This window comes from Streptopelia decaocto, assembly GCF_964273445.1.
Source record: "Streptopelia decaocto genome assembly, chromosome: 2".
Taxonomy (NCBI): domain Eukaryota; kingdom Metazoa; phylum Chordata; class Aves; order Columbiformes; family Columbidae; genus Streptopelia; species Streptopelia decaocto.
This window is the reverse complement of record NC_138655.1, coordinates 163,778,473-163,806,456: the sequence shown is the minus strand read 5'-3', so window position 1 is coordinate 163,806,456 and position 27,984 is coordinate 163,778,473. Positions and strand designations below refer to the sequence as shown.

General features: G+C 70.5%; 2 protein-coding genes across 3 annotated transcripts; one reads left to right on the top strand and one right to left on the bottom strand.

Annotated features, from left to right (window-relative positions):
• The first annotated feature begins 27 nt into the window (after nt 1-27).
• Nucleotides 28-10,097, top strand: ATG9B (autophagy related 9B). Its single transcript, XM_082044639.1, has 15 exons — nt 28-432; nt 3,320-3,434; nt 3,633-3,730; nt 3,778-3,848; nt 3,920-4,090; nt 4,162-4,303; nt 4,382-5,130; nt 5,209-5,362; nt 5,430-5,609; nt 6,330-6,569; nt 8,285-8,487; nt 9,015-9,117; nt 9,263-9,353; nt 9,495-9,624; nt 9,783-10,097. Exons 2-14 carry the CDS (start codon nt 3,335-3,337, stop codon nt 9,605-9,607), a joined length of 2,415 nt encoding a protein of 804 aa, XP_081900765.1. The 5' UTR covers nt 28-432; nt 3,320-3,334; the 3' UTR covers nt 9,608-9,624; nt 9,783-10,097.
• A 309-nt stretch (nt 10,098-10,406) lies between these two features.
• Nucleotides 10,407-23,217, bottom strand: NOS3 (nitric oxide synthase 3). 2 transcript variants are annotated; one of them, XM_082045246.1, is made up of 26 exons: nt 23,064-23,217; nt 21,978-22,080; nt 21,010-21,158; nt 20,294-20,456; nt 20,068-20,159; nt 19,835-19,976; nt 19,621-19,760; nt 19,306-19,480; nt 19,140-19,241; nt 18,862-19,056; nt 18,680-18,753; nt 18,460-18,604; nt 18,194-18,298; nt 16,754-16,821; nt 16,546-16,662; nt 15,504-15,678; nt 15,287-15,416; nt 14,855-14,933; nt 14,208-14,395; nt 13,328-13,497; nt 12,689-12,899; nt 12,091-12,178; nt 11,884-12,005; nt 11,239-11,387; nt 10,710-10,904; nt 10,407-10,605 (listed from the first exon to the last, which is right to left on the bottom strand). In XM_082045246.1, exons 1-26 carry the CDS (start codon nt 23,174-23,176, stop codon nt 10,483-10,485), a joined length of 3,513 nt encoding a protein of 1,170 aa, XP_081901372.1. In that variant the 5' UTR covers nt 23,177-23,217; the 3' UTR covers nt 10,407-10,482. The 2 variants fall into 2 exon arrangements, with proteins under 2 accessions (XP_081901372.1, XP_081901373.1); XM_082045247.1 differs by lacking the exon at nt 15,504-15,678 and having other exon boundaries at nt 10,468-10,605.
• Between the last annotated feature and the right edge of the window lie 4,767 nt (nt 23,218-27,984).

The window sequence follows — 27,984 nt, the reverse complement described above, 5'->3', positions numbered from 1 at the left end:
GGGCGGGCAGGGGGCGGGCGGGGGCGGCCCCAGCGGCGGCGGGCGGAGCTCCAGCACCGCGGCCCGGGCCCTACGCCGGCCCCGACTCGCCCCGGCCCGAGCCGGGACCCCGAAGGACCCGCAGCCCGACTCCCCCACCCCGGGTCCCGCACCTCCGTCCGTCCCCGGAGCCTCCTCCGGTACCCAGGGCCCTCGCTGCTCCCGGGCCCCGCTCCGGGAACTCGGGCCCTGCGCCGGATTCAGTCCCCCGGGCGCGCACCGGGAGCCGCACCGAGAGCCGCACCGGCCCCGCTCCCCGCGGCCCCGCCCGGCCCGGTGCCGGTGCCGCTGCGGCCATGCCCGGCGGCGGGACAAGGGGCCGGGGCCGGGGCGGGTGCGGGGCCAGGTGACAGCCCGGCACCGGGGACACCGGCCCCTGGGACCGACCCAGAGGTGAGCCGGGGTGGGGACGGCGGGGAGGGGACAGCGGGGTCAGCAGGGGAAGGGGACACGGGAGCGGCCACCCCAGCGCGGCCCCGAGCGGCTGCGGTGCCCCGGGCCCCGGTGCGGGGTCACCGGCTCCTTCTCGGGGTCCCCTGGCCCTGCTGCTGTGGGGACGCTGCGCTCAGGACCATTCCTGCGGCTGGCCTGGGGCAGATGTGTCCCCGTGGCTGTCCCCACGGGGTGTGGGTGGGCCCACGGGGTCCAGGTGGGGCCACTGGGGTGCCAGTGTGTGTCTGTGTGGGGCTGTCCCCATGGCAGTGTCCCCACGGGATGGCTGCGCCCCACACAAGTGTCCCCACAGGGTGGCTGTGTCTGTGGGGTGTGTGTCACTGCAATGCTATTGGGGCGTGTGTCACCACAGGGTGTGTGTCATTGTGGGGCTGACTTGTGTCCCCGTGTGGGCACCTGTGTCTCCCTGGGGTTGCCGGTGTCCGCGTGGGGGTGCCTGTGTCCCCACTGACGTATTTGTGCCCCTGCAGGGCCACAGGGGTCCCTGTGTGGCCATATGTGTCTCCATGGGGACACTGGGGCACATGTGTCCTCGCAGGGGTCACTGGGCCCCTTGCCAAGGCACGTGTCCCTTTGGGGACAGTGTGTCCCATGGGTGTCCGTGTCCCCTGGGGCTGTGCTGTGACACTCAGGGGACCAGCGTGTCGGGGGGTTGTGGGGCTGCCCTGCCCCGGCACAGGGGTCCCCTCGCTGGCCCTCGGCCCCCCCGCCTGTTTACACCGCCCGGGCTATTTTCGGGCTCCCCGGGCGCCCCGCGGGTATTTTTGGCCGCCCGGTGCGGGGCAGGTGGGGGAGGGCTGTGCCGGCCGCCCCAGTGGGCAATGCCGGGACACCCGATCCCGGGGGACACGGTGGCTCTGTCCCCAACGGGGAGTTGCACAAGGCCGGGGGTCAGTGTGGGACAGCGTGTGCGGCGCTGCCCGGGTCTGCCGGCCGCGGCCACGTCCCTCCTGCTGAATCACCGCCCCGGGGCTCCCGGTGCCCGCGGCCCCGGTGCCGTGAGTCAGGCCCCGGCAGTGCCGCGGCGGGGTGGGGCCGCACGGCATCACCTGCGGACACTGGCCCGGCCAGCAGTGGCACTGGCCACAGCTGGGGACGCTGGTGACGTGCGGGGCTGCGGGAGCACCGGCCGGCGGCGGTAAAGGGGGGGCAGCGGCGCTGGACGGGGGGGTCCCATCCTGCCCCAGGGGCTGGGGTCCTGTCCTGCTGCGAGGGGAGGGGGTCCCGTCCTGCCGTGGGTGTCCAGGGTTCCCATCCTGCCCCAGGGCTGTAGGGCTCTTGTGCTTCTCTGAGGGGCTGAAGGTCCCATCCTGCCCCAAGGGTCCTGGGGTCGCCCCCTCGCCAGGGGCTGGGAGTGCTCTGGGGAGAATGATCTGTGGGGAGGGGATCTGTGGGGATGTGGGTCCATGGGGAGGGGGCTCCGTGGGGATGGGGGTCCTTGGAGATGGGGGTCTGTGGGGAGGGGGCTCCACGGGGATGTGGGTCTGTGGGATAGGGTCCGTGAGGATGGGAGTCCGTGAGGATGGGGGTCTGTGGGATGGGGGTCCATGGGGATGGAGGTCTGTGAGGATGGGGGTCTGTGAGGATGGGGGTCTGTGGGATGGGGGTCCGTGAGGATGGGGGTCTGTGAGGATGGGGGTCTGTGGGATGGGGGTCCATGAGGATGAGGGTCTGTGAGGATGGGGGTCTGTGGGATGGGGGTCCGTGAGGATGGGGGTCTGTGAGGATGGGGGTCTGTGGGATGGGGGTCCATGAGGATGAGGGTCTGTGAGGATGGGGGTCTGTGGGATGGGGGTCCGTGAGGATGGGGGTCCGTGAGGATGGGGGTCTGTGAGGATGGGGGTCTGTGGGATGGGGGTCCATGAGGATGAGGGTCTGTGAGGATGGGGGTCTGTGGGATGGGGGTCCGTGAGGATGGGGGTCCGTGAGGATGGGGGTCCGTGAGGATGGGGGTCTGTGGGATGGGGGTCCGTAAGGATGGAGGTCTATGAGGATGGGGGTCCATGGTGTTGGGGATCCATGAGGATGGAGGTCTGTGAGGATGGGGGTCCATGGTGATGGGGGTCCGTGGGATGGGGGTCCATGGTGATGGGGATCCATGGAGATGGGGGTCTGTGGGATGGGGGTCCATGGGATGGGGGTCCATGGTGATGGGGATCCATGGGGATGGGGGTCTGTGGGATGGGGGTCCATGGGGATGGGGGTCCGTGGGATGGTGGTCCATGGTGATGGGGATCCATGGAGATGGGGGTCCATGGTGATGGGGGTCCGTGGGATGGGGGTCTGTGGGATGGGGGTCCATGATGATGGGGGTCCGTGGGATGGGGGTCTGTGGGATGGGGGTCCATGGTGATGGGGATCCATGGAGATGGGGGTCTGTGGGATGGGGGTCCATGGTGATGGGGGTCCGTGGGATGGGGGTCTGTGGGATGGGGGTCCATGGTGATGGGCTCCGCTCCACGCGGGTTGTGGGGCAGCCCAGCGCGGCCCGAGGGGCAGCTGTGGGTGGAGGGGTCTGTGTGGGGCAGGCTGGGGTCCCTCCGGGGCCCTGTCCCGGTGCGGGGGCACAGCCGGTGCTGCGGGTGACCGGCCGGCGGGCAGGGCTGGGCCGTGCGGCCGCGGTGCGGGAGGCCAGCTCAGGCCGCCCCAATTTGGGGCACGCGGGTGGTGCGGTGTGACCTCACCGGCATTTCCGGCTGCTGCCGTGGGGCAGCCAGCTCACCCGCTCGCCCTGCCCGCCCGCGCCCCATGGGGCTGCCGGGGGCTCCGTCCCCCCAGGGCCCCGCTGCCGGGGGCCGTGGCGGGTGCCGATGGGTGTCCCTGGCAGGCGTCCCGGCGGGCCATGGCGGCGCAGGGCGAGTACCAGCGGCTGGAGGATGGCGAGGAGGAGTCCCCCCCCGGCGAGGAGGAGCTGCTGCTGCACGTCACCGAGGGGCTGCAAGGTGCCGGGGGGCAGCACCCGGGGGTCCGCGCTGCGGGGCAGGCACTGCCCTGGGGGCACCAGCGGGGTCTGGGGGCCGTGGCCCCTGTGGAGCAGGGCAGGGAGGGAGGGCACCCGGGGGTGCGGATGGGGCGCGGGGGCCCGGCCGGGCCGTGCCACAGCCCTGGCTCAGCCCCCGCTGTTTTTCTTTCCCCGGCAGACTCCTGGCACCACATCAAGAACCTGGATAATTTCTTCACCAAGATATCCTTGCGGGGCCCCTGCCTGGCGGGCGCCCAGCGCTGCCCGCGGCGCACGGCGGGGGGCGGGGGGGCGGCACCACGGGCGCACGATCCTTAACACCCCCCAACATCTACCAGTTCCACCAGAAGAACGGCTTCGCCTGCATGATGCTGTCCGACGTCTTCGAGCTGGTGTGAGTACCGGTGGGACCCCGTCCCCGCCGTGCCGCGGGGCGAGCGGCCGCGCTGAGCCCCCCGCCCCCAGGCAGTTCCTGTTCGTCGTCACCTTCACCACGTTCCTGCTGTGCTGCGTGGACTACGACGTCCTCTTCGCCAACCGGCCGCTCAACCACAGCCAGGCCGGCGCGGCGGCCGCCGACCGCGGCAAGGTGACGCTGCCCGACGCCGTCCTGCCCGCCGCACAGTGCGCCCAGAGGTGAGGGGGCCGGCAGCCCCGGCGCCGCCCTGCGGGGTCCCAGCGCCGCCTGACATGCGTCCCCCCGCCAGGATCCGCGCCAGCGGCTGGATCATCTTCCTGCTGGTGATGGCGGCCGCGTTCTGGCTGTACCGGCTGGTGAAGGTGCTGTGCAGCCTGCTGGCCTTCTGGGAGATCCGCTCCTTCTACATCCGAGCCCTCGACATCCCCGCGGTGAGGGGCTGGGGGTGGCGGTGCCGGGCCGTGCCGTGCCGAGCCGTGCCGGCGCTGATCGGCGCGTTGCCGGCGCAGGAGGAGCTGTGCAACTACAGCTGGCAGGAGGTGCAGGCGCGGCTGATCGCGCTGCAGCGCCGGCAGCAGATGTGCGTGCACAAGCGGGAGCTGACGGAGCTGGACATCTACCACCGCATCCTGCGCTTCAAGAACTACACGGTGGCCATGGTCAACAAGTCGCTGCTGCCCGTGCGCTTCCGCCTGCCGCTGCTGGGCCCCGTCGTCTTCCTCACCCAGGGCCTCAAGTACAACCTGGAGCTGCTGCTGTTCTGGGGCCCCGGCTCCCTGTTCCAGAACAAGTGGAGCCTGCGGCCGCAGTGCAAGCGCGCGGGCGCGCGGCGGGAGCTGGCGCGGCGCCTGGCGCGCACCATGGTGCTGCTGGGGGTGGCCAACCTGCTGCTGTGCCCCTGCGTGCTGGTCTGGCAGCTGCTCTACGCCTTCTTCAGCTACGCCGAGGTGATCAAGCGGGAGCCGGGCAGCCTGGGCGCCCGCCGCTGGTCCCTCTACGGCCGCCACTACCTGCGCCACTTCAACGAGCTCAACCACGAGCTGCAGGCGCGGCTGAGCCGCGGCTACAAGCCGGCCACCAAGTACATGAACTCCTTCACCAGCCCGCTGCTCACCGTGCTGGCCAAGAACGTCGGCTTCTTCGCCGGCTCCATCCTGGCCGTGCTCATCGTGCTGACCGTCTACGATGAGGACGTGCTGACGGTGCAGCACATCCTCACGGCCATCACGCTGCTGGGGCTGCTGGTCACGCTGGCCAGGTAGGTGCATGTGCCGGGCTGTGCCGGGCTGTGCCAGGGGAGGCGGGCGGGAGGTGGGACACGTGCCCCCCGCCGCAGGTCGTTCATCCCCGACGAGCACACGGTGTGGTGCCCGGAGCAGCTGCTGCAGCGCGTCCTGGCCCACGTGCACTACATGCCCGACCACTGGCCCGGCAACGCCAGCCGCGCCGAGACGCGCAGCGAGATGGCCCAGCTCTTCCAGTACAAGGCGGTGAGCGCGGGCAGCGGTGGGCGGCGGGACCCCCGCGGGACACCCCTGAGACCCCCGTCACCCGCAGGTCTTCATCCTGGAGGAGCTGCTGAGCCCCATCCTCACCCCCCTCATCCTCATCTTCGCGCTCCCCGCCCGCGCCCTGGACATCGTCGACTTCTTCCGCAACTTCACCGTGGAGGTGGTGGGGGTGGGCGACATCTGCTCCTTCGCCCAGCTCGACGTCCGCAACCACGGCAACCCCCAGGTGGGGGGTCCCACGGGGAAGGGGGGTCCCGGGGTGGGGGTCCCAGGGCAGGAGGGGACCCCAGGGTGGGGGTCTGGCGGTGGGAGGGTCCCAGGCACGGCTCCACTCACCCCCTGCGCTGCAGTGGCTGTTGGCCAAGCAGATGGGGGCGTCTGGGAGTGGGGGTCCCAGGATGGGGGTCCCGGGATGGGGGATGTCCTGGGATGGGGGTCCTGGGGTGAGGGGGGTCCTGGGGGCTGCCCCACTCCCCCCGTGCCACACAGTGGCTGTTGGCCAAGCAGACAGGGGAGGGCCAGGGGTTGGGTCCTGGGGTGGGGGTCACAGGGTGGGAGGGGGTACCAGGGTGGGGGCGGGGGTTGTCCTGGAGTGAGGTCCCAGAATGAGGCAGTCCCAGAGTATGGGGATCCCAGGGTAGGGGGTTCCTGGCTTGGGGGTTCCCAGGCATGGCCCTGGTTACCCCTGCCCTGCAGATGGGGCATGTCTCGGGGTGGGGGGTCCTGGAGTAGGGGAGTCCCAGGTGGGGGGTTCCTGGCTTGGGGGTTCCCAGGCATGGCCCTGCAGATGGGGGATGTCTGGGGGTGGGGGGTCCTAGGGTGGGGGGTTCCTGGCTTGGGGATTCCCAGGCATGGCCCTGCAGATGGGGGATGTCTGGGGGCGGGGGGTCCCAGGGTGGGGGTTCCCGGCTCGGCGGCTCCCGGCCCGCTGACGCCCGCCTTGCAGTGGCTGTCGGCCGGGCAGACCGAGGCGTCGCTGTACCAGCAAGCGGAGAACGGGAAGACGGAGCTGTCGCTGATGCGGTTCGCGCTGGCGCACCCGCGCTGGCAGCCGCCGCGGCGCAGCGAGCTGTTCCTGAGCCGCCTGCAGCAGCGCGTGCAGCGCGACGCGGCCGCCGCGGGGCCCGCGCCCGCCGTGCTGCCCGACGGGCCGCTGGGCGCCTCGCTGCTCTCCGACGACTCGGCGGTGAGGGGCGGGGCTCGGGCGCGGGGCGGGCGGGGCCACGGGATTGGGGTGCGGGGCTGGGGCTGGCGGGGGTGATGGGGTTCGGGGTGCGGGGGCGGGTCTGGCGGGGTGATGGGGTTTGGGGTGCAGGGCTGGGTCTGGCGGGGTGATGGGGTTTGGGGTGCGGGGGCGGGTCTGGCGGGGTGATGGGGTTCGGGGTGCGGGGCTGGGGCTGGCGGGGTGATGGGGTTTGGGGTGCAGGGCTGGGGCTGGCGGGGTGATGGGGTTCGGGGTGCGGGGCTGGGGCTGGCGGGGGTGATGGGGTTTGGGGTGCGGGGTTGGGTCTGGCGGGGGTGATGGGGTTTGGGGTGCGGGGGCGGGTCTGGCGGGGTGATGGGGTTTGGGGTGCGGGGCTGGGGCTGGCGGGGCGATGGAGTTTGGGGTGCAGGGGTGGGTCTGGCCAGGGGGCAATGGGGTTTGGAGTGTGGGGGTGGGTCTGGCCGGGCTGATGGGGTTTGGGGTGCGGGGGCGGGTCTGGCTGGGGTGATGGAGTTTGGGGTGCAGGGGTGGGTCTGGCCAAGGGCGATAGGGTCTGGGGTGCGGAGGGTTCCAGCCAGCAGTTGGTTTGCGGTGCAGGGGTGGGTCTGGCCAGGGGGCAATGGGGTTTGGGGTGCGGGGGCGGGTCTGCCGGGGAACAGTGGGTTTGGGGCACGGGGGCGGCTCTGGCGGGGGTGATGGGGTTTGGGGTGCGGGGGCGGGTCTGGCCGGAGGTTAAGCGGTTTGGGGTGAGGGGTGGGTCTGGCCAGGGGGCAGTGGGGTTTGGGGTGCACGGGTGGGTCTGGCTGGGGGTGATGGGTTTGGGGTGCGGGGCCGGGTCTGGTGGGGGTGATGGGGTTCGGGGTGCGGGGGGCGGGTCTGGCTGGGGTGATGGGGTTCGGGGTGCACGGGTGGGTCTGGCGGGGGTGATGGGGTTTGGGGTGCGGGGGCGGGTCTGGCGGGGGTGATGGGGTTTGGGATGCGGGGCTGGGGCTGGCTGGGGTGATGGAGTTTGGGGTGCGGGTGTGGGTCTGGCCAAGGGCGATAGGGTCTGGGGTGCGGAGGGTTCCAGCCAGCAGTTGGTTTGCGATGCAGGGGTGGGTCTGGCCAGGGGGCAATGGGGTGTGGGGTGCGGGGCCGGGTCTGGTGGGGGACAGGGGGTTTGGGGTGCGGGGGCGGGTCTGGCGGGGGTGATGGGGTGTGGGGTGCGGGGCCGGGTCTGGTGGGGGACAGGGGGTGTGGGGTGCGGGGGCGGGTCTGGCGGGGGTGATGGGGTTTGGGGTGCGGGGGCGGGTCTGGTGGGGGACAGGGGGTTTGGGGTGCGGGGGCGGGTCTGGCGGGGGTGATGGGGTTCGGGGTGCAGGGGCGGGTCTGGTGGGGGTGATGGGGTTCGGGGTGCGGGGGTGATGGGGTTTAGGGTGCGGTGGCGGGTCTGGCTGGGTGATGGGGTTCGGGGTGCGGGGGCGGGTCTGGCGGGGGTGATGGGGTTCGGGGTGCGGGGGCGGGTCTGGCTGGGTGATGGGGTTTGGGGTGCGGGGGCGGGTCTGGCTGGGTGATGGGGTTTGGGGTGCGGGGGCGGGTCTGGCTGGGTGATGGGGTTTGGGGTGCGGGGGCGGGTCTGGCGGGGTGATGGGGTTCGGGGTGCGGAGTGAATGGGTTCGGGGTGCGGGTTCCGCCGGCGCCTGACGCCGTCCCCGCAGCCCGGCGCGCTCCTGGCCAGCGTCCTGGCGCGGCCGGTGCTGTCGGCCAGCGGGCTGGTGGGCCGGGACCGGCGCGTGGCCCAGCCCTGCAGCACCGCCAGCGCCGCCGCCAGCGTCCTGGCGTCCCTGGCGTCCCCCCTGCCCGGCCGCGGCCGCGGGCCCCCCGGAGACAGCCCCGGCGAGCGCCCGCGTCCCGACGAGAGGTCCCGAAACGGGGGTGCTGGGGGCGCGGGGAGGGGGGGTTGTGGCAGGGGTGTCATGGTGGGGAGGGGGCCGTGGTGGGGAGGGGTCTGGAGGGAGGGGCTGTCGTGTCCTCACGGGGATGTTGCGTCAGGGAGGGGTGTCAAGGTGGGGGTGTTGTGGCGGTGGGGTGTCATGCTGGGGTGTTGTCGTGGGGGGGTGTGTCATGTTGTGGGAGGGTGTTGTCGTGGGGGGGTGTATCATGTTGTGGGAGGGTGTTGTGTGGAGGGGGTGTTGTGGCGGGGAGGTCATGGTGGGGAGGGGGTCATGTTGGGGAGGGGGTTTCAAGGGCGGGGCTGTCGTGTGGTGATGGGGATGTTGTGGCAGGGAGGGGGTTTTGTGGCGGGGGCCCGTTGTGCCGTGGTGGGGGTGTCACGGCAGGGAGGGGGTGAGCGGGTGTCAGGGCGGGCGCGCCGTGGCGGGGGCGCCGCGCAGCCCCCGTGCCGCCGCGCAGCCCCCGCGCCGCCGCGCTCACCGGCGCTGCCCGCAGCGCGTCCCTGAGCGAGTCGCGGCTGCGCAGCCTGAGCCGCTCGGCGCTGCTGGGCGAGGTGGCGTCGGCGGAGATGAGCCTGCACGCCATCTACCTGCACGAGGTGCGTGGCCCCCGCGCCGGGACCCCTCCCGCCCCCCGGGGGAGCCGGCGGGGCGGGGCGGGGGCTCTGAGCACCGCGACGGGGGCTCTGCGGGGGGGGCTCTGAGCACCCCTGGGGTGGCTCTGAGCACCCTCCCGCCCCCCAGCTCCACCAGCAGCAGCAGCAGGGCCCGGGACCCCAGGCCGTGGGGACGTGGGGGGCCGCGGGGGCATCCAAGCCGCCATCTGTGACTACAGGTGAGCACCGCGCCAGGGGGCCTGGGGGACCGGTGACGCACGCTGGACCCCGTCCCCATGGGGCTGAGCCCGGGTCGGGGCAGCTGGGGGTCCTGAGGGCCGGGACCCCGGGGGTGCGGCTCTGACCCCCCTGTGCCGCAGGCTCGGCTGCCAGGGCCTCGCAGGCTCAGCACCGGGAGATGCCGCTGGGCGGCTGGGCCGAGGAAGAGGAGGAAGACGAGGAGGAGGAGGAGGAAGCGCAGACGACGACGTAGCCAGCCTGGCCATGAGGGTGAGGGCACGGCCTGGCCGGGCAGCCCCGGCGCGGGGCGGTCAGTGAGCACCGGGGCTGGGGCCCTGTGGTGTCCAGCCCATGTTCCCACTGCTGGGTTCCCCAGCGCTGGTGTCCCCAGTGCCGGGTCCCTCCTGATGGACCCGTTACCTCCACAGGTCCTGGGTGTGCCGAGAGCTGCCGGTGCTGCCGGACACGGTGCCGGCGGAGCTGCTGGGAGCGCCGGCCGGGACCGGGCGCGAGGGCCTGGCCGCTGCCCGCCGTGCTGCCTGGGGCCGGGGGGGTCGAGCTGGCGCTGCCGGGCATGTGGCCTTACCCGTGTCCCCGCCGCGGTGGGTACAGCCGGCCCACCAGGTGCTATGTGTATGGGGGGGGAGCGCCGGCCCAGGCTGGTGCCATCGCTGCCCCCGTGGTGCCGTGTCCCGGGCACCGGCCGCACCGCGCTGCTGCGGGAAATAAAGGTTTACAGAGAGGCTGTGCCGGCGGTGACGGCGCCCGGGTAGGGGGACACTGTGGGGATAGGGGTCGGTGCAGGGTGATGCTGTGGGGGCGATACCGGGGCTGTGGGCAGATGGTGGTGCTGGCGGTGCCACTCGCCTGCAGCTGCGGGGAACGTGGCCGTGTCCCCCATCTCACCCCCCCGTCATTTCCCGCTGCCCCATGTCTGCCCCATGCGTGGCCAAAGCGCGGCCAGTGACCCCCCCAGAGCCCCCCATGCCCACCTCAACCATTCCCGGCCACACGTGGTGCAGCCCGGGGGGACCAACAGCCCGGGGTTATCAAAACTAAACCTTTACTGGGGAGGCGGCGCTGCCGGCAGCGGGACGGGGGCGCGGCCGGGCCCCCGCTCCGGCGCGCTCAGGGGGCCGGGCCCGGCTGCCGGCGCTCCTGCATGGAGAAGGACTGGCTGCGGATGCGGAACGCGACCTCCTGCGTGCGGAACGTCAGCCCGAAGATGTCCTCGTGGTAGCGGTTCTTGTCCTGGGGGCGGAGGCGTCAGGGCGGTGTGCCGTGCCGTGCCACGTCGTGCCGTGCCGTGCCGTACCACGCCGTGCCATGCCGTGCCGCGCGCCCCCAGCCCTTACCCGCAGCTCGCTGATGAAGTCCCCCGCCTGCCCCAGCGTCATGCCCGCCTGCTGCACCAGGATGTGCTGCACCGTCTGCAGCACCTCGGTGGCCATGGTGACGTCCCCGCACACGTACATGTGCCCGGCGCTCTGGCACAGCACCCGGTGCACCTCGGCCGCCAGCTGCGTCCGCAGCACGTCCTGCACGTAGGTCTGGGGACACCGCGCCAGAGCGGCGGTGACACCGGCACACGGCCCCGCGGTCCCATCCCCACCCGTGCTTTGTGCCCTGTCCCTTTCCCCAGCCTTGTTCTGTCCCTGTCCTGTCTCTGTCCCCATCCGCATCCCACCCATCTTCAGCCCTGTCTTGTGTCCCCAACCCTGTCCATGTGTCCCTCTCATTTCTGTCCCCATCCTTTCTCTGTCCCTGTCCCCATCCCACCGTTGTCTCCATCCCCATCTTCGTGTCCCCGGCCGTGTCCCTGTCCCCCTCCCATTTCTGTCCCCATCCCAGTCCCCACCCACCCCTGTCCCAGTCCCATCCCACCTTGGGGGTCCCGGGCTGGCGGGAGAAGGCGGTGAGGACCTGGCTGAGGGCCCCCCCGTCCTGCGCCTCCTCCATCTCCTGCCGGTAGATGTGGTCCAGCGCCGAGGCGCGGCAGCCGAACACCAGCACCATGCTGCCCAGGGGCCCGCCTGCGGGGACAGCGCCGCGTGTCCCCACTGTGTCCCCACCGCCCTGTGCCCTTGGGCACCGCATCCCCACCTCCCCGTGTCCCTGTCCCGCCATGCACCATGTCCCCACCTCCCTGTGCCCTGCATCCCCACTGCCCCGTGTCCTGCAGCCCCTCATGCCCCTGTTCCCCCATGTCCCCCATCCCTGTGTCCCTGCCCACCCTGTTCCTCCATGTCCCCCATCCCCATATCCCCACATCACCCTCATCCCCTTCCCCTTGTCCCCACCCTGTAACCCACATCCCCCCATCCCTGTGTCCCCACATCCTCATATCCCCACATCCTCATGTCCCCAGCCTCACCCCTCTGTCCCCAGGTTGCCACATCCCTTGCCTTGTCCTGCATCCTGGTGCCACCATGTCCTTGGGTCCCTGTGTCCCTGGCTGCCACCCCTGTCCCCGTGTCTCCCTGTCCCCAGCCCCATGTCCCCCTGTCCTTGTGTCCCCCTGTCCCCAACCTCCGGTTCGCAGTTGGTGCAGCCGGTGCTGCCAGAAGCTGCGGAAGGGCGCGATGCCGGTGCCGGGTCCCACCAGGACACAGGGGACCTCGGGGTCAGGTGGCAGCCGGAACGAGGGGGCCCTGCGGGCAGTGGGTCACTGTGCGGCGGGGACACCAGCATGGTGGCCGGGGTGGGGGACAAGGGGCAGGCAGGGCTGTCCCTTACCCGCGGATGAAGGCCGGCACCGTGTCCCCGGGCTGCAGCCGCGCCAGCCAGGTGGAGCAGACGCCGTAGTGCAGGGGACCCTGCCCATCTGCGGGGACACAGGGGCTGGAGGGGTCGTGGCGGGTACCCCCCAGCAGGGCTGGGGACACCCCTGTCCCCGGGCAGGGCTGCAGGATTTGGCCCTGGGCCAGTGCATGGGGGGCAGGGGGTGACTGGTGCCGGGGGGGTCCCCACGTTGCTGGGGCTCCATCAGGTCTGGTGGCAGCGCCCGGGCACTGTGGGATGGGGCTGGGTGGGATCCTGGAGGGGCCCTGGAGATGCCCCAAGGGATATGGGGGGACGTAGAGATGCCCTGGGAGACTCTGGAGATGCCTTGGGGACCAGAAGATGACCTGGGGGACCTAGAGATACTCTGGGGACCAGGGAGATGCCCTGAGGGATGTGAGGGCACCTAGAGATGCCCTGGGGACCCCAGAGGTGCCCTGATCCTGATCAACATGGTGTCCTGGGAGCAGGAGCCACCGAGCCGGGGACAGGGCACAAGGCAGCAGCCCCCGCCCGGGACCCCCAGCACCCCCGGGTGCCCGTGCCCGCTCACTCTCGCTGTGGTAGGTAACAACGGCCACGGTGAGGTGGATCTCGCCGGGGCTGGGGCCGGGCGCGGAGCTGATGGAGTAGTAGCGCGGCTGGAGCAGCGGCAGCTGGGTGAGCAGCAGGGACGCCGGCAGCCCCACCGACGGGAACTCCTCCAGCACCTCCAGCAGCGTGGGGCACCGGAACCACTTCCAGTCCTCGTACAGCCGGGCGTCCTGCGAGGCACCAGCTGGGCCACGGCCACCGCCCGGCAGCCCGGCCCGGCAGGGACCCGGCTGCCCAGCCAGGGGGACCAGCATCCCAGTATCCCAACATCCCCACAAGGGACGGGCCAGCATCCCAGTATCCTAACATCCCAACCAGGGACGGGCCAGCATCCCAGTATCCCAACATTCCAACCAGGGACAGGCCAGCATCCCAGTATCCCAGTATCCCAATACCCCAGCCAGGGAGGGGCCAGCATCCCAGTATCCCAGCCAGGGAAGGTCCAGCGTCCCAGTATCCCAGTCACAGAGTGTCCAGCACCCCAGTACCCAGTATCCCAGCCAGGGATGACCCCAGCATCCCAGTATCCCAATCAGGGAGGGTGCCAGCACGCCGGTGCCCCAGCCCCCCAGCCCCTGTCCCGGGCGCAGCCCCTGACCTGGCTGAGCTGCTGCAGGCGCTGGCGCTGGGCCGGCTCCCGTGCCAGCGTGGCCAGGAGCCCCAGGAAGCGGGGACTCGGGGGTGTCGCCACGTCCAGGAAGAAGGTGAGCGCCTGGGCCAGGGTGCAGGGGGGCAGGCGGCTCTGCGGCACCCAGCACCACGGGCCGTCTGCGGGAGAGCGGCTGGGATGGGGACGGGGATAGGGATGGAGAGGCACAGCCCCTGCCACAGCCCTTTCCCTTTCTCCTTCCCCTTCTCCTCCTCTTTATTCCCTTCCCCTTCTCCTTCCCCTTCTCCTTCTCTTCTTCTCTTTATTCCCTTCCCTTCTCCTTCTCCTCCTTCTCTTTATTCCCTTCCCCTTCTCCTTCTCCTCTTTATTCCCCTCTTCTCTTCTTCTCTTTATTCCCTTCCCTGCTCCTCCTTCTCTTTATTCCCTTCCACTTCTCCTTCTCTCCTCTCCTTCTCTTTATTCCCTTCCCCTTCTTCTCTTCTTCTCCTTCTCCCCCTTCCCCTCTTCTTTCCTTTCCCCTTCCCCTCCTCTTTTCCTTTCCCTTTCCCCTTCCCGTTCTTCTTTCTCCTTCTCTCCCCTTTCCCTTTCTCCTTCTCCTCTTTATTCCCTTCCCCTTCTCCTTCTCATTATTCCTTTCCCCTTCTCTTCCTCTTCTTCTCCCCCTTCCCCTTCTCTTTCCCTTTCCCCTTCCCCTTCCCCTTCCCCTTCCCCTTCCCCTTCCCCTTCCCTTTCCCCTTCCCCTTCCCTTTCCCCTTCCCCTTCCCCTTCCCCTTCTCCTCCCTTCTCCTTCTCCCCCTTCCCCTTCCCCTTCTCCCCGTTCCCCCTTCCCTCCTCCCGGTTCCCCTGTCCCCGCCGCCCCGGTGCGCACCGGCCGGGTCCCCCTCCAGGCTCTCCACCAGCACGGGCTGCTCGGGGCCCGGCGGCTCCTCCACGCGGCCCAGCAGCCCCCGCACCAGCTCGGCCCGGTTGGCCGGGAACACGCCGAGGTGGTCGCCGGGCTGGAAGCGCAGCTCCGCCTGCCCCCCCGAGCCCAGCCGCACCAGCAGCGTGGCCCGGCTGCGGGGGGGTCAGCGGGGGCAGGAACCCCGGGGCGCGGGACGTTCCGGGGGGGCGGTCCTGGGGGACCCCAGGGGTGGGGGGCCGGGGTGGGAGAGGAGCAGAAAGTCCGGGGGTGGGAGGGTCCCAGCGACGGAGGTGGGCGGGATGGGCGGTCCGGGGATCTGGGGAGTCCCGGGGGTGAGGGGTCCCAGGGGTGCGGGATCCGGGGGTGGACAGTCACAGGGATAGGGGGTGGGGGTCCCGGGGATGGGAGATCCCAGGTGGGGGTCCCGGGGATGGCGGGTTCTGGGGATGGGAGGTCCCGGGGATGGGGGGTCCCGGGGATGGGGGATCCTGGGGATAGGGGGTCCCGGAGATCCGGGGTCCTGGGGATGGGAGATCCCGGGTGGGGGGTCCCGGGGATGGGGGGTCCCGGGGATGGGGGGCCCCGGGGATGGGGGGCCCCGGGGTGGTCACCTGGACTCCTCGCTCTGCAGGTTCTCCACGGAAAGCACCGTGCAGGGGAACACCCGGCGCTTGTGCAGGTGGGACAGCCCTGGGGAAACACGGGGGGGCTGGGGGGGGGCACCGGAGGGCACGAGGAGGGCATGGGGGGGCCACAGGGGGGGCTGGCAGGGGGTGGGCAGGGAGGACTGAGGGGGTCACGGGAGGTGGGAGATCACAAGGAGGCGGGGGGGTCGCGGGGGGCAGTTGGGGTCCTGGGAGGGGACAGGGGGGTGACGAGGGGGTTGGGGGGTCGCAGGGAGCTCTGGGGTGTTTCATGGGGGGGAAGTCAGAGCGGGGCTGGCGGGCCATGGGGACGAGATGAGGGGTGACGGGGGGGTGGGGTCACCATGGGGAGCTGGGGGAGGTTCGGGCAGGTGCTGGGGGTGTCCCGGGGGGCGGTACCGGCCAGCGTGTCCGTGCCCTGGGGCTGCCCGACCAGCCGGTGCCGCTGCCGCTTCCAGCCCTGCGGGGGGGCGAACAGTTCCTCGGCCCCCGCCGCCCCGTCCCCCACGCAGAAGGTCTCGCAGGCGGCCTGGGGACACGGGGGGGACACGGGGGGAACACGGTGGGTGCCGGGGGGTCGGCGGGTGCTCCCCCCCGCCCCGGCGCCCCCCCTGACCTGGAAGACGAGGCGGGCCCAGGTGTGGAAGGACTCCTCCTGCGCGCACAGCTCGTCGCCCTCCCCCATGGGCAGGATCCGCTCCCCCCCCAGCTCCTCCAGCCGCGTGTCCACCGCCCGCGCGAAGGCGCAGAAGTGGGGGTACGCGCGGGACCCCAGCCCGAACACCGCGAACCTGCGCCGGGGGGGTCAGCATGAACCCTGCGCCCCCCAGTGCAGAAATGGGGTACGCGCGGGACCCCAGCCCGAACACCGCGAACCTGCGCCGGGGGGGTCAGCATGGACCCTGCGCCCCCCAGTGCAGAAATGGGGTACGCGCGGGACCCCAGCCCGAACACCGCGAACCTGCGCCGGGGGGGTCAGCATGGACCCTGCGCCCCCAGGTGCAGAAATGGGGTACGCGCGGGACCCCAGCCCGAACACCGCGAACCTGCGCCGGGGGGTCAGCTTGGACCCCACTGGCAACTGCCCATGGGGGGCTGGAGCCTGCAAAGGGGGGGCACCCAGGGCTGGGGGGATACCCAGGGATGTGGGTGAGGGGTGCTTAGGGCTGGGGGGAGGGGGGCGACCCGGTGATGTGTGTGGGGAGCAGCTAAGGCTGGGAGGGGGATGCCCAGGGATGTGGGTGTGGGATACCTGGGGACCCAGGGCTGGGGGGCAGATGCCCAGGGATGTGGGTGGGGGGTGCCCAGGGATGTGGATGGGGGGATGCTCGAGGCTGTGGGAGGGAGGCTCAGAGTGGGGGGACAGGGCCTGTGGGTGGGGGCACCCAGGTCCGGGGTCAGGGTGGGGGCTGTGGTGGGGGGCTGTGTGAGCAGGGGTGGTCAGGGCTGTTACAAATGGGTGCAAGGTTGGGGACACCCGGGGCAGCTTCTGCCCCCTCCCACAGGTGCCAGGGCTGGTGCCCCCGCTGGCTCTGTCCCCTCCCCAGCTGTCACCACGTGCCCAGCCCCGTGGGACACCCCAGCCGGGGCACCCCGAGCCCAGCCGGCCGGCCCGGCAGAGCGCCGTCCCCGTCCCCGTGCCGGTCCCGCGGCAGTACCGCAGGGCGCCCAGCGTGCCGGCGCTGTCCGTGTTGCTCAGCTGCCGCCGCTTCTTCTTCCAGGAGGCGACGAGCTGATCCGACTGTGAGACGCTGTTGAACCGCAGCTTGTAGCTCCTGCGAGGGAGAGGAGGGTGAGGGGGGGTCAGGGTGGGGGGGACCCCTCCCCAGCCCCAGCTGGGCACCCCCGGCCTCCCCGGGTGCTCACTTGGGCGGCTCAGCCTGGGATGTGCTGGTGTAGGGTGAGGTCATCTCCATCAGCGCCTTGGAGAAGCTCTGTCGGGAGCAGCACGTCACCGCGCCATCCCTCATCCTTGTCCTGGTCCCATCCTCATCCCCATCCGCATCCCGATCCCCATCCTCATCATCATCATCCGCATGCCCATCCTCACCCTCGTCCTCATCCCTTTCCCATCCTCATACCACCCCATCCCCATCTCCATCCCCATTGTCATCCTCATCCCCATCCCATTCCTGTTGTTATCCTCATCCCCATCCCATCCTCATCCCATCCCCATCCTCATCCTCATCTCATCCCCGTCCTCACCCTCATCTCATCCCCATCCTCACCCTCATCCTCACCCTCATCCCTGTCCCATCCTCATCCAATCCTCATACTCATCCCCATCCCCATCTTCATTCAAAACCCAATTCTCATCCTATCCTCATCTTCATCCGCATCCCCATCCTCATCCCATCCTTATCCCATCATCATCCCCATCCCCACCCCCATCCCATCATCATCCCATCCTCATCCCTATCCTCATCGCTATCCGAAACCCATTATCATCCTATCCACATCCCCATCCTTATCCCATTTTCATCCCATGCCCATCTCATTCTCATCCCATCCCCATCTTCATCCCCATCACCATCCGAAACCCCATTCTCACCTTCATCCACATCCTCATCCTCATCCTTATCCCATTTTCATCCCATCCCCATCTTCATCCCATCCTCATCTCCATCCGAAACCCATTCTCATCCTATCCTCATCCTCATCGCCATCCCATCCTTATCCCTATCCTCATCCCCATCCTCATCCCCATCCCATCCTTATCCCCATCCTCATCCCCATCCCCATCCTCATCCTCATGCCACCCTCATCGCCATCCTCATCCTCATCGCCATCTTTATTGCCATCCTCATCCCCATCCCATCCTTATCTCCATCCCCATCCTCATCCCCATTCCATCCTCATCGCCATCCTCATCCTCATTGCCATCCTCATCCTCATCCCCATGCCATCCTTATTGCCATCCTCATCCCCATCGCACCCTCATCTGCCATCCTCATCCGCCATCCTCATCCCCATCCCCATCCCATCCCCATCCTCATCCCCATGCCATCCTCATCCCCATGCCATCCTTATTGCCATCCTCATCCCCATCGCACCCTCATCCGCCATCCTCATCCTCATCCCCATCTCATCCCCATCCTCATCCCCATGCCATCCTTATTGCCATCCTCATCCTCATCCCCATGCTATCCTCATCCTCATGCCATCCTCATCCCCATGCCCATGCCCATCCTCATCCTCATCCCATCCTCATCCCATCCTCATCCCCATGCCATCCCTATTCTCACAACCATCCCATCCCTATCCTCATCCCATCCTCATCCTCATCCCCATCCCTCAGCCCCTCACCTCTGCACACTCGGGGGGGTCCCCATTGCCAAAGGTGCTGGTCACCACCAGCACCAAGGTCTCATGCTCCAGGGACACCACATCATACTCATCCATGCACAGCACCTGCATGGGGGGGACACGTGGGGTTGGGACACGGGCAGGGGGCTGCAAATGGCACCTCCCCCCATCCGAACCCCCCTCAACGGGGCCAAAGGCCCCGTTGAGGGGGGTTCGGATGGGGGGAGGTGCCCATTGTAGCCCAGGCTTCTGCTCCCCCTGCCCACCTTGGGGTCAAAAGCGTGTCGGAAGAGCTGGCAGAGGTTCCATGCGTAGGTGCGGGACTTGCCGGTCTCGGTGGCATAGAGGATGGTGGCCTTGACCCGACGTGCCATCATGTGTCCCATCAGCTTGGCCGAGATCTTCACCGCGCTGGATCATTGCGTCAGTGTCCAACCCATGGGCTGGGATCCCCAAGACCACCCCCCAACAAGGGTGGGCACCTACTTGGCCACCTCCTTGAAGGTCTTTCTCCTGGTGACGGTGGTGCCTTTGGAGACGTAGACCTTCCAGGCGTCGGGCTGTGGGGCGGGCAGGGGGTCAGCTGTGGGGCTGGGGGGCGCTGTGGGGTGGGCAGGGGGTCAGCTGTGGGGCTGGGGGGCGCTGTGGGGCTGTGGGGCTGGGCCCACCTGGTAGCGGAAAGTGGGGCAGAGCTGGTAGTTGACCATCTCCTGGTGGAAGACGGGGGTGAGGCTGCCCGAGATGGGGGGCACGATCCAGACCCAGTCGGCCGGGCACCCCCCCCGCGTCCGCAGCTCGTTCTCCATGTGCTTCACGAAGGACTCGGTGGCCGCGTGGTGGTCCACGATCGTCACCTTGGCCACCTGCGGGGACGGTGAGCTGGGGGTGCTGGGAGCGGCCGGTGCGCCCCCCCGGAATGGTGGCACTGCGGGGTCCCATGTCCCACCTGGTAGCTGTGCAGCACGGCGACGTTCACCTCCACCGCCGCCTTGTCCTTCCAGAGGGACGACGTGGTCCGTGTGTCCAGCCCCATGCGCAGGGCCACCTCCTGCCGGCGGGGAGGGGTCAGCGTGGGGCACGGGGCGTGGGGGTCCCGGGGTGGGGGGGCTCACCGGCAGCAGGTTGTAGCGGTGGCTGTCGCAGAGGTTCCTGGTGCCGATCTCGCTGCTCATGTACCAGCCGTTGAAGGGGGCGGCCGGGAACTCCAGCCCCCCGATCTCCAGCAGCATGTTGGACACGGCCGGCAGCGCGTACCAGCGCAGCCCCAGCTCCGCGAACCACGCCAGCCTGCGCGGGGGGGTCGCATGGGGACACACGCCACCCCGGCTCCCCCCAGCTCCCCCACCCTCCATCCCAGCCCCTCCCCAGCCCCACAGCCGCGGGGGGGTCCCGCAGGGCCGGGGTCCCTGGGGCACAGCCCCACTCACGTGGGGTGCTGGAGGGGCACCTCGAGGACCAGCTCGGGCGGGAGGGGGAAGAGCTCGGGGGGCTCGTCGGGGCCCTGCAGCAGCAGGGGCAGCACGTCGAAGCGGCCGCCGCCGGGGCTCCAGCCGTGCTGGACGCAGAGCTGGGGGGCGGCAGCGTCAGGGCGGGGGCGGCGCCGGGGGGACGGGGCGTCCCGGGGTGCAGGGGTGTCCCCACCTCGGTGACGTCGACGTTGGCCGGGTCCCCCCGCACGGAGCCGTCGGGCTGCCGGTACCCGGCGTAGCGGATCAGCTGCGTGTTCCAGATGCGGAAGTCGCCCCGGCCTGGCGTCCGCTGGGGGAAGATGGTGATGGCCGACCTGGGGGGCCGGGCGGGACGTCACCGACACCCCCGGGGGCTGCGGGCCGGGGTCGTGCCCCGGGGGAGCGGCGGCCAGGCAGGGCTCTCACCGAATGTTGCCGCGGTTGGTGGCGTATTGGATGTGGGTGCAGAGGAAGCTGAACATCTCTGCCACGCTGGCGCAGTCCCGGGCGTCAAACACCTGGGGGTGGGGTTGGGGGGACACGGGGATGTCCTGCTGCTCCCTGCCCACCCATGGAGCGGCCGCCCCGGGGTGACCCCCTGGCCGTGGGGCAGGTGTGGGGAGGGTCCCCGCTGCGCTGCCCCCGCCCTCACCTGCAGCTTGTTCCACTGGATGCGGCCCACGCAGCGCGCCGCGTTGCGCCAGGCCTGCTTGGCGCCGAACACCAGCTCGGGCTCCAGCAGCTGGTAGGTGCCGGTGGCGGCGATGGCGGCTTCCACCTCCCGCAGCCGCTGGGCGTGTGCCGGGGAGTTCTCCCTGCGGGGACCGGAGCCTCGGACCCCCAGACCCCCGGCAGCGCCACAGAGTGTGGGGGGGTCCCAGGGCAGGGCTGAGGATGTGGGGGGTCTTGGGCAGGGATGGGAGCGTCGGATGGTCTGGGGCAGGGATGGGGACATGGGGGGTCCCAGGGGCAGGGATGAGGATTTGGGGTACCCTGGGGTAGGGGACATGGGGGATCCCAGGGCAGAGATGGGGAGCAGGGTGCTTTGGGGCAGGGACAGGGCAGGGTGGGAGCTGGGGGGTGCCCTGGGGCAGGGCTGGGGATGTGGGGGGTCCCGGGGGCAGGAATGGGGATGTGGGGGGTCCCAGGGGCAGGAATGGGGATGTGGGGTGCCCTGGGTTAGGGATGGGGACACGGGGGTCCCAGGGGTACGGATGGGGTGCAGGGTGCTTTGGGTATCTGTGCTGGGCAGAAGGGGGTCTGTGGGCTGTCCCGGGACACAGCTGGGGCTTTGGGGAACCCAGGGGCAGCGTGGGGCTGTGGGGCGGGGCAGGTCTGTGGGGGCTGTGGGGCCGCGGGGTCTCTCACCGCCGCAGGGACAGGTAGTACTGGCTGATGAAGTCCCGGGCCAGGCCCAGCAGCTCCTGGGGGGGCCGGGTCCCCTCGGGGGCGGGCGCCGGCAGCGGCCGCGGCAGCACCAGGGAGCCCAGGCAGCGCTGCCCCGAGCACGGCAGCTCCTGGGGGCAGCGGGGCTGCACCACACCCTGCTCCCGCAGCCCCGCCCGCACGGCCCAGCCCGTGCCCGTCAGCGCCGCACCCCGCCCTGCATCCTGCACCCCATCCTGCACCCCATCCCTGCATCCTGCACCCCATCCTGCATTCCATCCCTGCATCCTGCACCCCATCCTGCATCCCATCCCGCACCCCATCCCTGCATCCCGCACCCCATCCCTGCATCCTGCACCCCATCCTGCATTCCATCCCTGCATCCTGCACCCCATCCTGCATCCCATCCCGCACCCCATCCCTGCATCCTGCACCCCATCCTGCACCCCATCCCGCACCCCATCCCTGCATCCTGCACCCCATCCTGCATTCCATCCCTGCATCCTGCACCCCATCCTGCATCCCATCCCATCCCACACCCCATCCCTGCATCCCATCCTGCACCCCATCCCTGCATCCCGTCCTGCACCCCATCCTGCACCCCATCCCTGCATTCTGCACCCCATCCTGCATCCCATCCCGCACCCCATCCCTGCATCCCATCCTGCACCCCATCCTCCATCCCATCCCTGCACCCCATCCCGCACCCCATCCTGCATCCTACCCTGCACCCCATCCCGCACCCCATCCTGCATCCTACCCTGCACCCCATCCCGCACCCCATCCTGTCCCACATCCCTTCACCCCATCCCGCACCCCAACCTGCGCCCCATCCCTGCAGCCCCTCATCCCTACAGCCCCCAGTCCTATGTACCCGATCCCCATGTCCCCCACCCTCATGCCCCAGCCCTGCAACCCGCATCGTTGCGCCCCCCCGCCCCGCCCCCCACCTGCAGGGCCTGGGCACAGAGCGTGTCGTAGCCGATGCTCCCGGTCTCCCAGTTCTTCAGCCGGGCGAAGCGGGGCGGCTCCGCCGGGCGGGTGGGCGCCGAGCTGGGGGGGACAGCCCTGAGCCCCGGGCACGGGGCCCGGCCTGTCCCGCGCAGGGGCACAGCTGGGCCGGGGGGGCAGCCCCCACTGCACTTGCTCCGGCGGCTCCGGCACCTCGAAGCCCGCGGGGTGCTGGGACCGGCTGTGGGGACTGCGGCCCCCGGGGGGCGGGGGAGGCGGGCAGGGCAGGGGGACAGTGGGGTGATGGGACCCATGGAGGTGGGTTGCAGGGGGTGCTGGGCTGGGGGGGGTTGAGCTGGGCTGGGGCTGCTGGGCTGGGGGGGGTGTGAGCTCGGAGGGTTGAGCTGGGGGTGCTGGGTGGGGGGGTTGAGCTGGGGGTGCTGGGTGGGGGGTGCTGGGCTGAGGGGGGTTGAGCTGGGGGTGCTGGGTGGGGGGGTTGAGCTGGGGGTGCTGGGCTGGGAGGGGTTGAGCTGGGGGGGTTGAGCTGGGGGTGCTGGGTGGGGGGTGCTGGGCTGGGGGGTGCTGAGCTGGGGGGGGTTGAGCTGGGGGTGCTGAGCTGGGGGGGTTGAGCTGGGCTGAGAGGGGTTGAGCTGGGGGTGCTGGGCTGGGGGGGTTGAGCTGGGGGGCTTGAGCTGGGGGTGCTGGGTGGGGGGGTTGAACTGGGGGGTGCTGGGCCGGGGGGGTTGAGCTGGGGGTGCTGGGTGGGGGTGTGGGGCGTTCCTGGGCCTCGTGCGTGCGAGTGAACAATGGCCATGAGTCAGAGCGGGCTCTGCACCTCCCTCTGCCCGGCGAGCTGCGCGCACCGTCCCGCCGGGGACAGCTCTCTGGTGGGGGCGCGTCCCTGGTGGCCTCAGCCATGCGGGGATGTCCCCATGTGCCACGGTAGCGCCAGGCAGGAGGGGGCCAAGCGAGGGGTCCCCATCGAGGCGCGAGGACCCACAGCCCAGTTGTGCCGCAGCCCAGCAGGTGCCGGTGCCCCGTCCATCCCATCCATCTGTCCGTCCCCCCGGCTGCCCCGCACCCACCTGCGGCGCTCGGTGCCGGGGGTCTCCTCGGGCGCGGCGCTGAGCTGGCGCGAGCAGAGGCCGAGGCCGCAGGAGCGGGCAGCGCCGGGCAGCACGGCCGGCAGGTTGCCCATCGCGCCGCCACTGAGCCGCCGGGGCCGGGAGCGGCCGCTTCCTCCGGCCGCCGTGGGGAAGTGGTGACCTCGGCCACGCGCGCCCCCGCCCCGGCACAATGGGCACCCCCCACCACCGCGACGCCGCCCACCGCCACACGGCCTGGCCCACACCGGGGGCTCTGCCGTGGGGCTGGTGGGGGCTTCGGCACCGCCCTGGGCTCCCTGCACCCCAGCACACAGATGGGGGGACGTGGTGATGACGGTGTCGGGGTGGCACGCAGAGACCCCCAGCCACAGGGCCCTGGCCATGGACCCCCACCATGGCCGTGGGACACCCAGCACGGCCACAGAACCCCAGCACAGCCAAAAGACCCCCAGAATGGCCGCAGGACCCCCAGCACAGCCATGGAACCCCCAGCACGGCCACAGGACCTGCAACATGGCCATGGGATGCCAGCACAGCCACGGCACCTCCTGCACAGCCACAGAACCCCCAGAACGACCACGGGACCCCCACCATGGCCACAGGACCCTGGCACAGCCACAGGACCCCCAGCACGGCCATAAGACCCCCAGAGTGGCCACGGGACTCCCAGCACAGCCACAAGTCCCCTAGCATGGCCACAGCCCCCCAGCATGGCCATGGGACCCCCAGCATGGCCATGGGACCCTCCCACCTTCCCCAGACGCTGCCCCACCAAAGGGTCCACCTGGCCCCCAGCCCCATAGCACGCCGGAGCAGGGTGGGGGGCAAGGTGCTGTGGGTTGGAGTCTGCCGCCCCCTGTCCCCCTGGTGCTAGCTGCCCCCCACCCCTACCGCCCTCCTGCTGGCTGTGCGTCCCTTGGGGCCACAGGGCGCTGTGCCCCCCGGGGGTCCCAGGGCTCCCCCCGCCCGCGGGCTGTGGGGCGGATGTCCGGAGCGAGCCCCCGGCCCCCCCGCGGGGCTGCCGCTCCCCGCCCAGTTCCTGCTATTGATGTGCCTGGTCGGTCCCCAGGGACCCCCGCCGGGCACCCCGAGCCGGGGCTGCGCCCCAGCGGGGTGAGGGAGGCGGCACGGGCGAGAGGGGCACTCTGGGGAGATGGGGTGGGATGGCGGGGTCACCTGAGCTATCGGCAGGGCTGGGGTCCCACGGGGAATCCCGGGGGAGGGGGGGCCCGAGTGCGGGGGGAGCAGGTGGTGATCCAGCCCCCGGGGGGGCCGAGATGCCCGGGGGGAGCGGGGCCTGGCTGGGGGTGAGTGCGGAGGTGGGTGCGCGTCCCCCGGGGCCCTGGTTGGGGGTCCGGCTGCTGTTCGCCGGGGGGCGGGGGGAACGGCCCGCGGCCCCCGCAGCCGACGGGAAACCGCGCCCGGTCCCGGCTGCGGCGGTTCCTTCCTGAGCCGGGGGAAGCGGGGCCGGGGGGGCCGGGGGTGATGGGCGCTGGGGGGGCAGAGCAGCAGGGGGCGCCCCAGGGACCCCTGGGGGGCACAGGCTGGGGACAGGCTGGGTGCGGGGCAGCAGAACGAGCGGTCTCCGTCACCTCTCCCCGGGGTGGGGGGTCCTAGACCGTCCCGCCCGACGGGGTTTTCCCCGCTCCGCCCGGCTCCGTGCCCCCCCAGGGGGCGGGGTTCGCCCGTCCGTCATTACAGAGCGCCCATCTGATTGGCTTCTCATCCAGGGAGGCGGGGACTCGACCCTGGGACAGGCGGAGGGGCGGGGGGGGGTCAGAGCTTGTCCTGCCCCACGGCTCAGCCCCCCACACAGCCTCCCCTCCGCCCCACAGCCTGCAGCCCCCCGCCCCACGGCTCGGCCCCTGCCCGCGACAGCCGCGGGACTCTCCGGCAGCCGCCTGGGCGGGGCCCGTCTGGGCGGGGCGGGAATGGGTGGGGTCGGGCTATGCTGGGCGGGGCCGGGTTTAGCTGGGCGGAGCTACAATGGGCGGGGCGGGACCGGTTCTGATGGGTGGGGCTAAGATGGGCTGTGCCACGATGGGCGGAGCCGGTTGCTATGGGCGGGGTTGCGCGGGGCGGGGCTACGCGGGGCGGGGCCGGGCGGGGCGGGGCCGGGTCCCGCGGTCGCAGCCCCGGTAGCGGGTCCGGGCCGGGTCCGCCGCTGTTTCAGCACCTGGGACAGAGCCCAGCGGAGCGGCCGGACTGGGACTGAACTGGGACTGAACTGGGACTGAACTGGAATGGTCTGGGACTGGAACTGGGACAGGGATTGAACTGGGACTAGGACTAGACTGGACTTGATTTGGACTAGGATTGAACTGGATGTGGGAGTGGAATGGACTACACTGAGATAGGGGCTGGGACTGGAACAGACTGGGACTGGGACTGGGATTGGGACAGGGACTGGGACTGGGACTAGGACCAGAACTCGGACTGGAACACGGATGTGCAGGGCTAGGATTGCAGTGGGTTTGATTTAGGACTGAGAGTGGGCTGGGACTGGGACTGAGACTAGGCCTGGATTGGAATTATGACTGGAACTGGGACTGAGACTGGACTGGGACTGGGATGGAACTGGGACTAGAAGTGCAATGGAGCTGGTGAGGGGCTGGAGCACAAGTGTGATGGGGGCGGCTGAGGGACCTGGGGGGTTCAGCTGGAGAACAGGAGCTGAGGGGAGACAGGGACACAAAGAAACGGCCTCAAGTTGCGCCAGGGGAGGTTGAGGTTGGATCTGGGGAACAATTTCTTCCCCAAAGGGCTGTGGGGCATTGGAACAGGCTGCCCAGGGCAGTGCTGGAGTCACCATCCCTGGAGGGCCGGACAGACGGACATGAGGTTCTCGGGACATGGGGCAGTGCTGGGGTGGGGGAACAGTTGGATTCAATGGCCTTAAAGGTCTCTTTCAACCAAAATGATTCTGTGATTCTATGGATGGGACTGGGACTGGGACTGGGACTGGGACTGGGACTGGGACTGGGACTGGGACTGGGACAGGTCTGGAACTGGGATGGGAACTCGACTGAGACTAGAATTTAACTGGGACTTGAACTGTGACTGAACCGGGACTGAGACTAGAACTGGGACAGAACTGGGACTAGGATTGAACTGAGAATGGGACTGGGACAAGACTGGGAGTGAAACCAAACTGGGACTAGAACTGAAACGGGACTGGGACTGAAACCAAACTGGGACTGGAACTGAACCGGGACTGGGACTGGGACTGAAACCAAACCGGGACTGGAACTGAACCGGGACTGGGACTGGGACTGGGACTGAAACCAAACGGGGACTGGAACTGAACTGGGACTGGGACCAGCACGGGACCATCATCATGACTGGGTCTGAGATTGGACTGAGACTGGGACTGGGACCAGCACCGTGATTGAGGCCAGTACTAGGACTGGTAGCAGACCTGGGATCAGGACTTGCACCAACAGTGGGACGAGCAGTGGGACTGGGACTGCAACCAGGGCTGGGACTGGGACTGGAACTGGACCAGCACCAGAGCAGAGATACGGCACCAGGACTGGGACTGGCGTTGGAACCAGGATTTGGACCGGGACTAGGAATGGGACCAGTAACAGGACTGAAACTGGGACCAGCACTGGGACTGGAACTGGACTGGGACCCAGCATCTGAATCCAGCACTGGGACTGGGACCAGCACTGGAGTCATGATCATCACCAGGCCGAGACTGGGATCCAAGCCTGGGCTGGGACTGGGAGCAGCACTGGGACCAGAACTGGACTGGGACCCAGCATCTGAACCCGGCACTGGGACTGGGAGCAGCACTGGGACCGGAACTGGATTGGGACCCAGCACCTGAAACCAGCACTGGGACTGGGAGCAGGCTGGTTACTGGGATCAGAAGCTGCACTGAGACCAGGGCAGCACGGGGACTGGGATCAGAACTGGGACTCAGCACTGGGACTATGACTGGAACTGGGAACCGGCACCAGGACTGGAACTGTGGCCCAGGACCAATACTGGGACCAGCACCTGGCACCTGGACCGCTGCGGGGGGGGATCACTCGCGGGGGAACGGGGTGATGGGGGGTCTGGAGGCGCGGTGCGGGGGGCACCTGGGGAGGGAGTTGGGCGGGATGTGAGGCGGGACGGGGGCACCGGAGGCCGGTAGGGGGGGCGGGGAGCTGGGGAGGCGGGGGCCGGGGGAGACCCGGGGCGGGGGGTCGGGCCGGCCGGTGCCCCCGGGCCGGGCGTGCCGGGGGGGCTCCTCCGGGCGCTCCCCCCCTCAGGCGTCCCCCCCCCCCACCCCGCGGCCATTGGCTGCGGCCGCGCTCGCCCCGCCCCGGGCCCGGCTGTCAACACGCAGCGCCCGCCGCGCCCGAACCGCCGGCTGAGCCCCGCCGAGCCGGGCCGAGCCCAGCCCAGCCCCGCTGAGCCGGGCCCAGCCGAGCCCCGCCGAGCCCGGCCGAGTCCCGCCGACCCCCGCCGGGCGGGGCGGGGGCGGGGGCTCCATCCCCCCCAGCCGCTCCTTGACTAAATAAGGCCGATGCTGCGCCCGCCGCGGCGCGCACCGAGCGGGTAGAGCGGGGGGGCATCGGCACCGGCATCCGCACCAGCATCCGCACCGGCACCCCACCGGCACCGCGCCGGTACCCGCACCCGCAGCGGGCGGGCGGGCTCCGGGCTCCAGCCCCGGCGGGCAGCGGGCACCGGGCAGCGGGCGGGGGAGGGCCCAGCCTTAACCCCTGCGCGCCCACCCCGCATCCCGCCGCCCCCGGGGCCGGGCTGCGCCGCGCCCCCCCCGCCGGAGCCGCCCCGCCGGCGCCGTCCTTGGCTCAAGGGCAGCGGGACCCCCCGCGGCGCGGGGCCCCCCCGGGCCCGGCGGAGCGCGGCGGCGCGGGCGGCGCTGCCCCATGGGCCCGGCAGC